This window comes from Poecilia latipinna, unplaced genomic scaffold (genome assembly GCF_001443285.1).
Source record: "Poecilia latipinna isolate Pla-1442-1.1 unplaced genomic scaffold, P_latipinna-1.0 Scaffold1340, whole genome shotgun sequence".
Classification (NCBI taxonomy): Eukaryota; Metazoa; Chordata; class Actinopteri; order Cyprinodontiformes; family Poeciliidae; genus Poecilia; species Poecilia latipinna.
In genome coordinates, this window is record NW_015113956.1 from 115,527 (window position 1) to 130,886 (window position 15,360).

The 15,360-nt window shown below is 40.9% G+C and overlaps 1 protein-coding gene across 1 annotated transcript in view; it reads right to left on the minus strand.

Annotated features, from left to right (window-relative positions):
- The window catches only part of vat1 (vesicle amine transport 1), a 36,696-nt gene extending 23,021 nt beyond the window's left edge, over positions 1-13,675 (minus strand). The window contains exons 1-2 of the mRNA XM_015055880.1: positions 12,974-13,675; positions 6,218-6,425 (exon numbers count right to left, since the gene is read on the minus strand). Of these exons, the coding sequence (XP_014911366.1) occupies positions 6,218-6,425; positions 12,974-13,384 (619 nt within the window). The 5' untranslated portion in view covers positions 13,385-13,675. The remainder of the gene's footprint in view (positions 1-6,217; positions 6,426-12,973) is intronic.
- Between the last annotated feature and the right edge of the window lie 1,685 nt (positions 13,676-15,360).

Consider the following 15,360-nt stretch of genomic DNA (forward strand, 5'->3'; position numbering starts at 1 on the left):
ATTATTTTTTCCCCCCAAATTTGGTTCTGGGGTTTTCATTTTTTAGAATGAGTTTACCCCCCCCAAGTTTTTTTTTTTTTTTTTTTTTTTTTTTTTTTAACAAGGATGTTTTAGAGCTTCTATTTATCATGACTTTGAATTCAGGCCAGATAACAGTAATGATTTGAATAAAAACCTTTTTTTATGATATTTTCTTTTTTAAGGAAAAAAGTGAGGGGAAAAGGGGATTAAAATTGAGAATTTAAATCTAAATTTAAATTTAAATTGGCAATGTTATTTTCAAGCCCTAATTATATCCATTTTAATTGTTTTGATTGTTGTTCTTTTTCTTTGTCACATGAGATGCGTACTTGAGGCTTGAGGCTTTTCAAGCAAATGAGCCAAAAATGAAAAGACTGTGTCCTTGTAAAAAGTTTACAACTTTAAAGATTCAAAACTACAAAAAATGGTGAGAATAAAAATTACTTTACATTAGCTCTGCAGATTAATATTAGCAAGGACTTAGGTCCTTTAGTTCTGACCACACGCAGTAGCTGGAAGCCTCTCGCTTTAAAACCTGGAAGCTAATCCTCAGCGTAACCCAGTAACTCCATCCAAAACCTGAAGATTTCAACCAGAAGCAGCTGATTAGTGGAACTCATGAATGTTAAGTGTACGGATATGTTGGTGGATTTTACCGATAGCATTATTTAGCGAGCCAAAGCACCTTACATAACTCTGGCAATTTCGGAAGCCAAAATATTAAGAGGATGTTCACTCCTAATCAAATTATGCATTCTCCATCTGCAGCACAACGGCACTTCATGTTGGGCTGCATTTACTCCAGAGCTCATAAATTAAGCAGAACCGGACGTCATCTTTGTAAGCAGAGGGTCCCAATATGCATGCAGGAATGAGTAGAGTGGGTGTGGTGGCTTGGTTGGCGGGCCGGGCCTAATAAACATCAGGACTAGTTCAGGGAGAGGTCAGAGGAAAAGCAGTTGGCTGCGTACAGTGGAAGACCCATGAGATACATCCAAATGTCGTCCAGCTTTCCCCCTCCGCCCAAAAGCCCCTGGGGGGAAAACAAAAGGGAAAACGTGCACACGTTCCCAGATGACGAGGGACCGCGGCACGGATATGGTCGAGGGTCATGAGGAGGGAGACGAGATTACGGAGGGCTGGAGGGGTGTGGAGGCGGGCAGTGGAGGATGCAGATGTGCGGTGCGGCGGAGAGGAGAGGCACGATGGGAGGAAATACAAGAAGCCATTGTTTGGAGAGAAAAGATAGGAACGGAGCCACGAGAGAGGCAGCTGAGGATTATTCACCACAGACATACAGAACACCAGTCAGACATTCCCAACTGGTCACCTGATCGGGAAAGGTCACCATGCTTTTCAGGAAGGGATGCAGTTTATGTTGAGGTGACATTACCTGCAAACATAGAACAATGGAGAAGCTAAAAGCAACTGAAGGGTGACACATCATCCTTCTTGTAGAGGTTTCCACTACAGAGTTCAGCAGGGCGGAGATGCAAAAAAGACTTATCAATGGAAACGCAACTCACAAGTTCCATGACTCTCAAGCTGTATTACAATGACCACTGGAAGTGTCATCTTTCGTGGTAATTGGAGAAAAAATCTCAGTTCCATCTTTCAAAGGGAGCAAATTGCAACGTCAAGAAACAGTATTGATATTTTGTCACCTTTAATGGTCTGAGATTGTTGAACAAATTAAAGAGAAAAGATAAGCTGAGTAAATACTAATGGCTTTGTTGAGTAAAATTTGCATTTATGACATAAAGACATGATTCAAACTGACCTAGCATGATGTAAAAGTTGTTTTTCTTTTGCACATTTACAAATTTTGGCTATTCTGTTAGCTCAGGCTATTTGATCAGCTAAAAACAGGTTGTTATTCTCAGAGTGTTACTCTGTAATGACCAGCAAAGTGAAAAAGTAATATTTTGTACAATTATCACATTTGCTTACAAACCTGAGCAGGGTTTCACACTTATTTATTCTGTGTTGTCTCCTTAGTTTGTATGTTAAGATCAAAACAATAAAGATATGTTAATATAATTTAACTGTAATAACAAATAAGTTTCAGTACTGCAGCATTAGGAAGAATTGATGCTGTCCTGGTTTTGAATTCAAATATTTATGAGAATATAATGACATTATAAAAATGTCATTATATTCAAATGTCATTATTCAAGGGTAAAATCTACCACTTTTATATTGGTACATATAAGTATGGACCAATATATGACCTTGTATTTGTCTATATGTTTTCAGAACAGTAAATAGTTGCAGCTTAAAACTCTAAAAAATCCTTTATCTCTATCAAAAGTAAAAGTAATAATTACCTTTACAGGATTTCAAATTAAAGGTTATTAATGTTAAATTCATACTTTTGTTTTATTTGCCATTTTTTAAATATATTTTTGCATGTGCAACCTCTAAAATTCATAAATTATCTGCACTAATTGTCAAAACATGTTTTGAGACACAGCTTACATTTTTCAACTCTGTTTACAATAAATCACCTCCTTAACTGAAAGCTTGAGGGGCTTAGGGGATTGAAAGAAGCCGGATTATTTCCCCAAAGCGATCACATCAGTAGATTAATTTGTTTCTAGAACAATCAGGTCAGTCAAGAAACACAGACAGGATGAACAGCCGCCCCCCGCCCCCCTCTATCCCCATCCCGCCTCGAGCGCTTACTAGAAAGCTGCGAGTTGGGAGTACGTGGCTGCAGTGATAAGAAGCTGTTGATTAAGGCCTTCAATGAAAGATTGCACTGCATTAAATCATGATGATTACCACTGCACCCTGTGACTGCGGGTGAAAAAAAAAAAAAACATTACTGCCCGCCTCTCTTCGGCACTACTGTTACTCCTCATCTGTGCAAATCGTTCACAAGCTGATCTCATCCGTGAGCTCAACATTTTATCTTTATTCAGCCGGAGAGCAAGATGTGTTCGGGAACGACAGACGCATAAATCTGCTTCTCTTTTAGCTGGACGTACGACTCAGGAAGTCTTGAAACGGCGTCACGATGTGATGAAACCATTAACCCCAGAGAGGCAGCAGGTAGCGCCGTGCTCCGTCAGACAGGGTGTGTGCAGAGTTTGTGGCCAGGTTGGAACTTTTACGCCCTGATTATCTGTAATCGTTGTTTCTCAAAATTACAAAATACGAATGCATAAAGAGAAAGAAGCAAACTTCTTCTTGGAATGGTTGTAAAAGAGAAAATAAAAAAAAATAAAAAAACAGGAATGTGTGGAATTGGGGAAATAGCGGTGGTGTTCCACATCATCATCATGTGATACTTAAGTCAGATAAATGTCAAATAAATATTCTTATGTAACTTCAAAGTACTTGCAGGGAATAAGAGCAGTATTATTAGGAAAGGTTACAGCACCAGAAGCTTTAAATGAGCGTTTGAGGAAAGCCCCATTAGGCCGAAAAATAAACAAGACTGCAAATTACCGAGAGAGGTTGTGTTAGTCCGAAAAATGTAATTATTCTTTTTCAGGCAAAAACTAATTTATTTCACTACAGAACCAGATTAAACAATGAGTTACCCTGAAACGTATGTAGATGTATTTATCATTTTATGAAATAGAGACTAGCACAAAACGAGACAGCAGTTTTCTGGGATCTATCTTAGAGTGAAAAATGTTTAGCTGGATAAAACACAAGAAGATAAACCTGACGAATCAGGTGAAATAAGGAAAACAGCTCAGATTCTTCAACAGATTCTGGCTGAAAGCTGCCTAGACGTCTAATGGTTCTGCTTTTAGCCTGATGGCAACAGTTCAACACGTCCGCAGAGAGGGTGTGAAGAGCGTCTGACAACATTCGGAACCAAATTTAGGTTCTGAAAAGAACGTAGAGACTCTAAAGATGTTCTCAGCTCCCCTCACAATCTGCTGCAGGACAATAACTGTTGAAATGCAGCGTCAAAATCCCAACTACTGATGTTCTGAGGACGCCTTACAAAACATAACATAGGAGCAAAATACAAACCATGTATTATATTTTGATATTGCTTATACTGCTAATGTTGCTATATATGTGGTTGCTGCCACAAGAGTTGAAGAAAAGCATCTTTAAAAAAGTTTTTAGTAGCTGAATGAAGTTTGCCAAACTTACTTTATTAACATTTTCTTTAAAACTTGAAACTTACTAAATTAACTTTAAATGTAATTTCTTGTGACCGATTGCTCTTTTTCTTCAGTGTAGAGTTTTTTTTTCTTTGAAACCAATGGCTTACTTTTTAAAACTTTCAAATAAAAACAGATTTCAAACTTTGGTTTATTGAAATTTAGACTCAGGTGAGTAAATTTTAATCGTCTTCGATTAGTTTTGGTAATTTGTAATAAGAGATTTAACACTCTACTACTGATTCTGTACTTTTTTTTTTTTAAACCCTCCCATGTGCTTAATTTTTTCTGGCTGCCACATAGATATAACATACACATAAGCGTTTCTTTATACGATTCATGAAAATAACTGCCATATCGGGGGATCCAGTTAAACTGAAATATGTCAAGAAATGTGACTTCTTTTAGTTTGAAAGACCTGGTTCAGAAATACAATGAAGCCTCCTTGCCATTTCTTTTATATCATCACATGAAAGCTCAGCGCAGACAGGCCGCCTCCCAGCCTCCTTCAATCTCTGGTCCTGTCACAGCAGATACCTTTGATCTGTCTAATCAGTGAACATCAGGAACCATTTTTGACAGAATCCTGGGTGGAAAATCTTCTCTACACACAGACGCTCAGCATCCAGCTCCATGTGAACCCCAAGATGCTGGAAGCTGATGTTTAGACGGGAGCTGGGAGGGTGGGGTTCTTTCCCACACAAGGTATGAAGAAACCTTGGAATATGGACGTGCAAACAATCTAGGCATGTGTTTTTGCAAAGCTAATGTCCGTCCGGACAGCTGGAGAGCAAAGACTGGCAGCCTTCCCTGAGAAACAAGAGGTGATCCTCCGCCTAAGCCAGCAGGAAGAAGAGTGTTCAACCACATTTCCAGAGTGTTCCTCCTATAGGGAGCGTATTCTACACAGAACGCTGCAGCATGTGTTCTCACAGGGGTGAATGACATCAACTGGATATGATATGATAAACGCAAACATTTGGGATTCCTAAAACCGCCGGTCCCACAGCTACAGCGCCGCTAGCTGTTGATGTAAATTGCAGAATGCTAACACTTACAAATGAATTCCTGTCAACGTAAAGGGACATACGCACCTGCACTGGCAGGCTCCCAAGGCTCTTTATCATTTTTTTTTTTTTTTTGTTCCCCATCGAGAAAAAGGCCAGATTTCATTATGTGCTCTGAGCCATTTACACCCACACATGCTGTCCCAAATCTAAACGCTCCATTCCTAGATCCTCCTGCACATAAAAAGTGGGAATGAGAGGCAAAGTTATAATTTAGAAAACAGGAACAATATCCTTTAACTGATAACCTCCTTATTCCAGCTGGCCTGATGATGTAGACACACACACACACACACACACACACACACACACAAACACAAAAACTAAAAGCTTTCAGGCTCATCGCGCCCCCAAACAGGTGCCTGCTCTCCCTCAGTCCCCATGTTTCTTCCATCAACTCAACCATTCTGAACTTTGACCTGAAAGCACAGGTGACAGGTGTGCTTGCATTAGTGCAGTCATACTGGGAGGAAAACACTGAACTACATCTCACACCAGTGAACAGTGGAACCTTTTCCAACAGCTTTGAGGTCATTGCAAAAACAGATGCAGGATGCCAAGTGGCCTTATTGCATTAAGGGTTTTAAGCTTAATGCAATTATGAGAGTTTAGTATTTTTTTTATTTAAAACCTGTGTTTTCATGGTATGACTTAATATTCCAATATGGACTATTTGAGGCCATTTAGGGGTTCCAAAATGGGAAATGAGCTTTTAAGATTGTGCACTTTGTATGTTAGCACTGGTTTTATATCTCCATGCAGCTTTTGAGTTGTTTATTTATATTTTTACACCAACCTGTAAAATTATCACAGAGACATTTTGTAAATTATAATGAAAACAATTTAAATGCACATGCTCAGCAGAGCAAAAAAAAAGAAAAAAAAACATTTAACTTTCAGTGTTTAAATTCCCATTTCACTGAATTCATAAATTTTTAGTTAATCCTCACATGACTCTGTTAGCAACTGACTGGAAACATGTGTGAGGCGGTGCTGTACCTGCAGCAGCATGGACCAGGACGCTCTGGTTCGGCCGCAGGTTGCCAAAGTCAAACAGCATCAGGTAGGCGGTGATGTAGTTGACTGGGAGGGCAGCTGCCTCCTCGAAACTCATCCCGTCTGGGATGAGGAAGGTGTGGCTGGCTGGAACCACAGCCACCTCCTGCCACAGCCCAAAGCGGTTCAGCACCATCACCTTGTCACCAACCTAAAAAAACAAGACGGCGAACGATGAGACGGACTCACTGAAAATCAGAAAACAAATGGTGCCGAGGAAACATTTATTGTCTTGGCTCGTAATTCCCTGTGACTCGCATCCTAGTAAATGCATAAAACGACCCTATAATTTTTAAAGCAGTGGTTCTCTGGAGTTTTAGCTGTTACTTTTCTAATTTCCTGCATGAGTTGGCTGTGCAGCAATGATATTGCTAGCTTGAGCATAAATGGAAACACCTTGCAGTGATTTGGGACAATGTTGTTTTAAGGCTATTTATGTCCAATTCTTTTTTTTATATAATACTTAGTATGTTTGATTTAAAAAAATATTTATCATTTGCTCCTGCTTATGTGTGGATCCCTGGATGTTTGTGGTTTAGTTTTTGCTCATTTTTTCTGTGGGACATAACTAGAGCACTAGTTTAATCTAACCTTTATTCAAAAGAAAATTTAGCTTAGAAGCTGAAATACTTTGGCTGGTGTTTGTAAAGCAGCCAGGAAAGTAGCAATCAAATCCTTTGGCACTGATTGGTTTTACCCCCCCACCAAGAGTGGCAACAAGGAAAGCGATGGGGGCTTACGCTGTAGTGCCAAGATAGTTTAAACTATACATATTCCACACTAATACGATATGACAATTGACAAAAATGTTACTTTAAGGCTGTGGAAAAATAAGGAGCAAAATCTTGAAGTCATTGGTGTCCTACCTGAACTGTTTCTTTGATACATTTGTGAAAGATGCAAATTGCATGCAAGCCTGGGAAGAATGGGAAATATTGTTTGCTCAGACAAGGTCATTTGCTGAAAAAGAAACACTGGGCATGCAAGGGTGCAACCATAAGTAGAAAATAAAATAAAATTTGTACGGCGGAGAACATGGACGGTTTCAATGGCTCAAAAGTCATCAAGAAAAAAGTAACAAAGTACCCAAAACAACACGTTTTTTAAAATAGAAATAAATGTGATTAGGGATAAAAGATTAATCATGATGAATTGATTGTTGAAATATTGTCAAATAGTTTAATAATCAGTTAATACAAACTCAACATATTTGGGCCAGTAATTAAGCCAAAACTGTGCAAAAACTATATACATTTTGCATTGAAGATAATAACACTTTTGTCTGTAAACATGTTTTTTTTCCCCAATACTCCTAAAGTGTCATAGCATTCACTAAAGGAATTATTTGAATTATTTCTCTAATTAAAATAAAGGAATTGAATAATTTGTTTGCATCATTAAAGTATTTGTCTTACTCTAGAACAAAGGTTTACGTGGTTAGATGAAAAATCTGCAGAATGTAACAACTTTTTTAACCATTTAATCATCAGAATAAATCAACAGAATAATCGATTACTGAAATGATTGTTAGTTGCAGCCCTTAATGTAATTTTCACCAACAGTTTTGGTTCCTTTCAATTTTTAAAAGCAACGTGTAGCAACCTGCGCATTCCCATCTCCTCAGCACCCAACCTTTCCTTATCAAGGCAGGATCCTCAAATACACAACTGTCTCTTTCCAGAAGAATGAGCCATGATATAAACTTCCCCCCAGCCCCAAAACCAGCCAATCAGGGGAGCTCACTCGAGGGACACAGGAAACAGAGACGACAGCGGCATTATAACTCTCTTCCTGTTTTCTTCCTCCCCCCCCTTATCCAGCCCTCCCAACACAGCCTTCCCTCCCACCCCGTTTCCATTCTCCTCACTTTTTCTCTTCCCTTCTTTCTCTTTCACTTCCTGAGTCGTTTTCCTCTTACAACTTTAGAACGTCTTCCTTCCCCTTCTTCAGTTCCCCTCCGTCTCATCCTGTCTGTCTTGGGTGGCGCTCCCGCTTTCATCCCCAGCTCCTCGTTTTGTTGTCTTCTTTTTTCTTCTTCTCCCCCCTCCTTTGTGAGGAGTGTCCCCCTTCCATCCCTTCTTCTTCATCAGCGTAACAGGACAATGGGGCCCATCTTCTCCCCTGGCTTCTCTCCACTCATCAGCCTCCCTGCCAGATTCTTCCTCATGGCTGAGCATAAGACAAGCCCTCTCCTCCTGGGAACAAACTCTCTCTCCACCCGGACCTCTCTAATGGTCTGGAGGGAGCCATGCGTCTCGCTGTCAAATCTCTCCAATTAGAGAGATTCCCGTCTCGTTCTTTCCGAGCCCTCGACTCGCTGTCATTTGGTTTACTTTCTAAACTATATATAATTTAATTTTGTTGCTGTCGCTTGGTTTCTTTATTCTGTCTACATCTCCATCTTTTTTGTCAAGGCGTTGGAGTCATCAAACTCATCAAGCTCACTGGATAATTGGGGTGCAGTGCGGTACAAAAATCGATATGCGGGGGAGTTCAAGCTTTTACAGGGAGAAAAAAAAACATGACTCACTCAGTCAAAAGGATCTGCCACCATTCTTTCATGCCCATGCAAAGCATGTGAGTTACTGTCAGTCATACAGACACATTAGTAGGAACATTCAAAGGCAAGCAAAAAGGCCTTGTGACACTTCTGTTTCAACATCTTCACAGCGTGACACAGAAACAAGCAGTCACTTCTTGCATTTCCTCTCAGCCTTCTTTCTGAGCAGTCTCAGTCGGGGTCAGGAGCGAGGGGGGAGGTCACCGAACAAAGACACTTCCAGTTAACTTTATATGAATAGACTTAATCAGATGGTGATTCAATTTTGGGGTATGCAGCCCCCCCCGAGTCAGCTGGCTTTGTAGTTCGGAGCTTTGACAAGCTCAGCAAAAAATGTATAAGGGTGAACAGATTCCTTTGAGCCGCGTTTCTGAGTCAGGCAGAGTCAAAAAAAAAAAAAAAAAAAAAAGGTTAAATGTAACACTTTTGCAGCAGCACACTCAGCTGTGACTAAAGCCTGTGGGGTAACTGAGCTTTAAACACCCCTCACATGATGTTAGGATAAACGCCAAACTCAAAAGTGAAACAATACGAGTCTCGTTTTGCATCAGTTCAAATATTTGAATTAGGTTAAATGTACTTTACTAACAAGTTAAATTTTATACTGGTTCATTTGCACATTTTCAAACTTTTGACACAAATATTGTGAAAAGAAATTAATTGGTTGAGTCTGGCTCATGACACTACGGTTAAAGATGACGGATGAACAGATTCTCACTGCAATGGATGACGGCAGTTTTTCATATACACCAAATGGACAGTTGCCCAGGATCAAACAGACGATTTATCGCAAATGATGTTGTCATTGCAGTTTTCAACAATATCACCACTGCTAGGTTTGTTAATATCATGCAGGGTTAATGTACTTAACATTCTGTATGAGTCCCAACCCCAGAAAGCCATTAGGCTGCAACATGTATAGTCAGTTTTTTTTTTGTTTTTTTGTTTTTAATTCTCACCTGCTTTCATATTCATGTATTATTCTGTGAATAAAACAAATCTGGATCTACCAAAATGAATGCATTAATCCACTGCTGAGATGTTCCCAATGAAAAAGGGCTGCATCATGTGACCTGCTTTTGTAGCTTTTTGTGTAGGCAGAGCTGTGCAGAAAGCAGCTGAAACACTAGTCACTAATAATTATGATGTTCAAAGCAATTTTATGTTGTAGAAGACTAACTTTTTCGTTCAATTTTAACACAAGATTAACTCAAACCGACTCGAGATATTTTTTACAAGTTGATCTATCAACGAGTACATCAAAACAGAGAGCGAGCATGTTAGCGCTAGCTTAGCATTTCAGTAACATGTGCCTCATGAAAACACAATTGAAGCAAGATGCGTTTACTGAAGCTGTATGAAACTTTGATGTTTCTCTTTTACTATTCAAATGAATGTATCACCTCTTCTCATTTTGCAACTGGACAAACAAAGTGAAAGTTTTCACCTTAGAAAATCAATTACATTTTACCGTTTGCCTTGTGTTGTTTTTTAAAAGTGAGCAACGAGTCATCTTGCTTGTCATTCGAGGTATTCAGATATGACCAGCGGGTAAAGGGGGGTTTCTCAAGATGACTTGAGACCAGATAGATAGGGAAGGGGGGGGGATGGAGGGGGATGACGGAGGAAATACCAGACTGACAATGTGGACCGGAGGGAGGTAATTGAGAACATATGGATCAGATCCCTCCAAAACTCGCCAGTGGAGAGAGTCTCCATGTTTTTTAAACAAGCCTGGAGGAAGAGGGGGGGGGGGCAGTGCTCCTATTTGGCATCAGGGGAGCTTTGGTGTGATTTGTGATGTTTCCTCTCTCTCTCTCACCGCTTACTCTCCATTACTCTCCCAACAATCCCTCTTAGGTCATGTCGGGTGAGCTCACTGCAGGCTCACTCAACATTACCAAGGATCTGAATGAGTGTTTATTTTGTAAAAGTTATAGGATTACAGCAAAATATGAAATCTGCAAGACAAAAGAAGTGGAATCAATCATCAAACGAATAAGTGAGCCTGGATGGCTTGGATGTGTCTGTCAGGACACATCCAAGCCATCCAGCATAGATTACAGTTCTATACCAAAGTTTATTTTCAATAAAGAAATCTAAATGTTTCCATTATTAATATCATGAATTCATATTACAATGTATTTTATGGTTCTGAGAGGCAAACAAATTAAAGAGTGAGAAATGTCAGAAAGATGAAATAAAATCCCATTTGATTTGCTGCATATGTTACTTAATCTGTTTAAAAAGCATCATGTGTTTGGAGCTTTCTTAGAAGGAAACACTCAGACACACCCATTGTGTGTCTTTGTGTGTGTGTGCGTGCGTGTGTGTGTCTGTGAGATGGATAGAGCAGCAGAGAGTGAACCTCCCTAAATAAAAGCTGCAACATCGTGGTCAGCAAATTCTCTCTGAGTTAGAAGCAAAAAGAAAAAAAAACGGATCTCAGAGATCTCCAGTCATTAGAGGGATTGGCTCTTAATTCAATTAGCTAAAAAAAAAAAAAAAAGAAAAAAAAAAGAAAGGCTGCCAGTGGATGTGGGAGTGTGATGACAAGCTGCATATGTGTGCGCGAGTGTGTCGTTTGTGACCTTTAAATCCAATCAACATCACTGACAATGAGGAAAACAGCAATAAATTAATCTGGGCTGAACTTTCACCGCCGCGTGCATCCTGCGCTCAGACGCACGCGCCACGCCCAGCCAGGTGAAGTCAGTCTGCTCGCGCTTGCATCACACATGTGCTAATCAGGGTGTTATCCGGAGTATGATGCTCAAACAATGCGAATCATCACCGCTGTGTGTGTGAGGTGAAATTGCCTTGCAGAGAACGTTGCCGTGGTGATGCCATGCAGCCAGAAAAAGAGCCACGAGCGACCACTGACCTGTGACTCATCACGAAATGCAAAAAGACGCTACCCACTCAGCCCAACAATCTTCTTATAGTAAGATTTGAAATTTAATTATGCTATAATTATTGTTGCACATATATTCGAGCCTGCAGCCTTGCAGCCGTGAGGACAAAGACGGCCCCACTGCTCACACCTGACGGTGTCTGTTCCTGCCGCGCCTCGCCCTTTTCCACTCTGCGCGTTTGTGCGCCACCGTCGCTCCCGGTAACAAAAGGCGTCGCTGACTCCGATCTCCTCCACCGGTGTCAAACCACATCAACCACTGTGAGCTCCTTCCGATGACTCTCCAAAATAAATTGCTGCCTCTCCACCAAAAAAATCAAACGTCTTTGAATTCACAGTTGCCACTTACGCAGATTCTGGCACTTCACAGTGTTCGTTCCACGCCCCTCCCCTCTCCGTTTATGTTTCCTTTTTTTATTTTTTATTACGTTGCGCTGTTCATTCTAAGTATGTGTGATCAAAAACGGATCCGATTCGCAACGGACAGAGGAGAGCTTTAACTTTGAAGGCAAGAAACTCCAATTTCCTGTCTCGCCGCTTGCCAGCTTAATGCAGCGCTCCGCACCGTGGCGCACATCAAAGCGCACAGCAGCGTGGGTGCAGCGACGATCGAAGGCATCGCGTGGATTTAAACGGTCTTATTTAGCTTTACGCTTACAACACACGCAGCTTTGGACAGACAGAAACAACAAACTGCATCTTTGCAACTTATTTGCAGCTTATAATGGAAGTTGGCTTAAGTTGCAGCTTTAAAAAAATGGTGAGACAGAAGGGGCGACGCCTGCTTTCTGGCGGCGTTACAACTTGTGTCATCAAAACACTTTTTACAGACATTAAATGATTCCCGATCCGACAAAATAAACCAATAAACTCAACTTTTATGCTCCTCAATTATTCAGACGTGAGAACTAACTGAATAAGCTGCATATTATCAAGTATAGGGCAATCAAAATGCACAAACGGATTGTAATTATTGTTACATTCGTTTTAAAAAAAAAAATCAATTTGAGCCTTGAAGCTTGAAGTTCATTACATTGTGCCACTGACACAATGAGGCTGCGCTGCCGTCTCCGAGCAGCGAGTGAAGCCTGACACGCCCATATCTCCACAAAGCACCCCAAAACGAGCTGCTATTAAACAATATCCATCACTTTCGTATTAAAAAATAAACACAGAAACAAATATTCATCTGAATGCAAAGAATGCTGGAGGGATGTGCGCTTACTTTTCTGTCAGTCACTTCTTCCCCCACAGCCTCCACCACCCCGGAGCACTCCATTCCCGGGGTGACCGGCGGGGACGGCAGCCGGTCGTAGAGACCCTGTCTGGCCATCAGGTCGGCGAAGTTGAGCCCGCAGACCTTGACCCGGACGAGCACCTCGCCGGCTTTGAGCGCCGGCTTGCCCTTCTTCACCTGCAGCTTGACTTTATCATAGCCTCCGTAGCCGGTGAGCACCAGAGCGCGGTAGGTGAACGTCTCCTCCTCGGGGGCCTTCTCGGTGGTCGCCGCCGGGGTGGCCGCTGCCTCCGCGGACTCCGTCTTGGGCGGCTCGGCTTTGGGCTCCTCGGCGGGCTTGGTCTCCTGCTTCTGGTCCACGGCGTTTTGCTGCTGAGCAGGTGCGTCCTCTCCAGACATTGTTGTGCAGAGACGGTGGGGGGATTCTAGAAAAAAAAAATTAACTTTAAAAGGTTTTCTTTTGTTTGCTTGTTTTTACTTCTTTCTTTTTTTTCTTCTTTTTTTTTCTTTAGAGAATTCTGCAGCCGTGGACGGTTTCTCCGGGCGGGAAGTGTACGATTTGCTTTGCAAGAATAAAAAGAAAAAAAGTCAGAGTTTCTCTTTTCAGCAGTCTTGCATGGAGACACAAACCCCGACAAAGTGGGTTGATCAGTGGCTGTCAACGCCGCGCTCTGACTGAGAGTGTGAGTGGGGCGAGACGGAGGCAGACTGGAAAACACGGAAAAATGCAGGGATTGGCTTATGTGGCTGTCTGGGTTTGGCTGTTCGGATGGAGCAATAAATTAAGTCCATATAGCATTAAGCAGAGAGATCAGCTGGAGAAATAGTCACGGGGAAGCAAAGCCAAGCTTAATAAAGCTAAAACCTGCCTTAAAACTGCTGGCCAGACTATTCTATTAAAACAGTTCAACTGCAGATAATAAATGCTTCTATTTATTTGGCTATGTTTTTTATGATAAGGCTCATTAAATAGAAAATCCATCCTCCTATATCTACATACAGTGCCATATTTCTTCACATTACAACAAACTATAACAGACCGACATTTAGCATCAGTGTGAGCTGGATAAAAAAAAAAAATAAATCTTTAAATGCTTTCAGAAATGCTAATCTGTTAAGGCATTTCTAACAGTTTTTTTTTCCCCCAGAGTGCCCTGTGCCTGCTGAAGACACACATTCCCACAGGATGATGCTGCCACCACCATGCTCTGACCAGAGCGCCTTCTCCCACTTTTAATGGGAATCCTCATGACTTTCTCTCCTTTCTTCCTGCTAATAGCTGCTAAGCTACATTTTCCAGATTTTAATCGGTAAAATTTTTTAAACCTATCTCTCGTTTTCCTCTCACTTCCGTTATGCACTACTTTTTGTTAGTCTCTCATGACATTGGAATAAAATACATTGAAGTCTGTGATTATAATGTGATAAAACATGGACAAAAACTCAAGGGATTAAGAATTAAAGCTCTGTATTCCTGGAGATGTTTTTTGAGACCATCTATTTGAGATTTTTTTTTTTTGCTTTTTCTTCTTTATTTGCGTGTGGTTTTTTTTTTCAAAGCTCTCCACTTTTATTCTGCATTGATTCAGCAAAATGTTGAGATTTCAAGACAGTTTGTCAGCAATAAAATGTATGAAAGCATGTGGTAACCAATGCCAGCTAATCAGCTTGATTCTTGTACTTCCTGTGACACAAATATACACACAGGTTTTTACCCAGCTGTGGTTTGTATCAGTGCATATTTGTTAGTGTTAGAGTTTGTTTTTTAATAATAAAGACAGAAAAGACAAAAGTTGTTTCTTTTTCAGCTTTTGCTGACATTTTTTTCCCCCCTTTTTGGTCTGATTGCCAGATAAATCACGAGCTGCACTGACACAGTTAAGGGATTTTAATTTATTGCCACTTGCATCTGCATTCTGTTTACTGCGGCGTGTTTAGCAGAGAGGTTTTTCAAACTCCAGGAATGGGAGGAAACGTCTGTTTATGCTGCCTATTCTACAGTAGGACTTGCAGGAACCTTGGGCCTGCGTATGGCTCATTGTTGCTACTTCCCTGCACGGTAGCTCAGAAAAATATGAGTTAGTGTTGAGGTCAGGCCAGTTTCTCGGTGAAATAATATTATCTGCTCCGTACTGCTTGGCCAGGAGTGAGGGGGAATCCGGAGCTGGCATGTGGGATGACCAATGAGCGATCACAAGAGACATTCACTGAGTCGGATTGTGTACATTTGGGTTTTCCTGCAGGTTTTACAGTTAGAAAGAAGCGTGTCTTTGACGAAACCAATTATCGCTGCAATTCATAATGGCCCCAAAATAAAATAGAGTAGATTTCAACGAACCGCATAAAAGTCTTGCCCAGTGTCCATCAGGGAGACT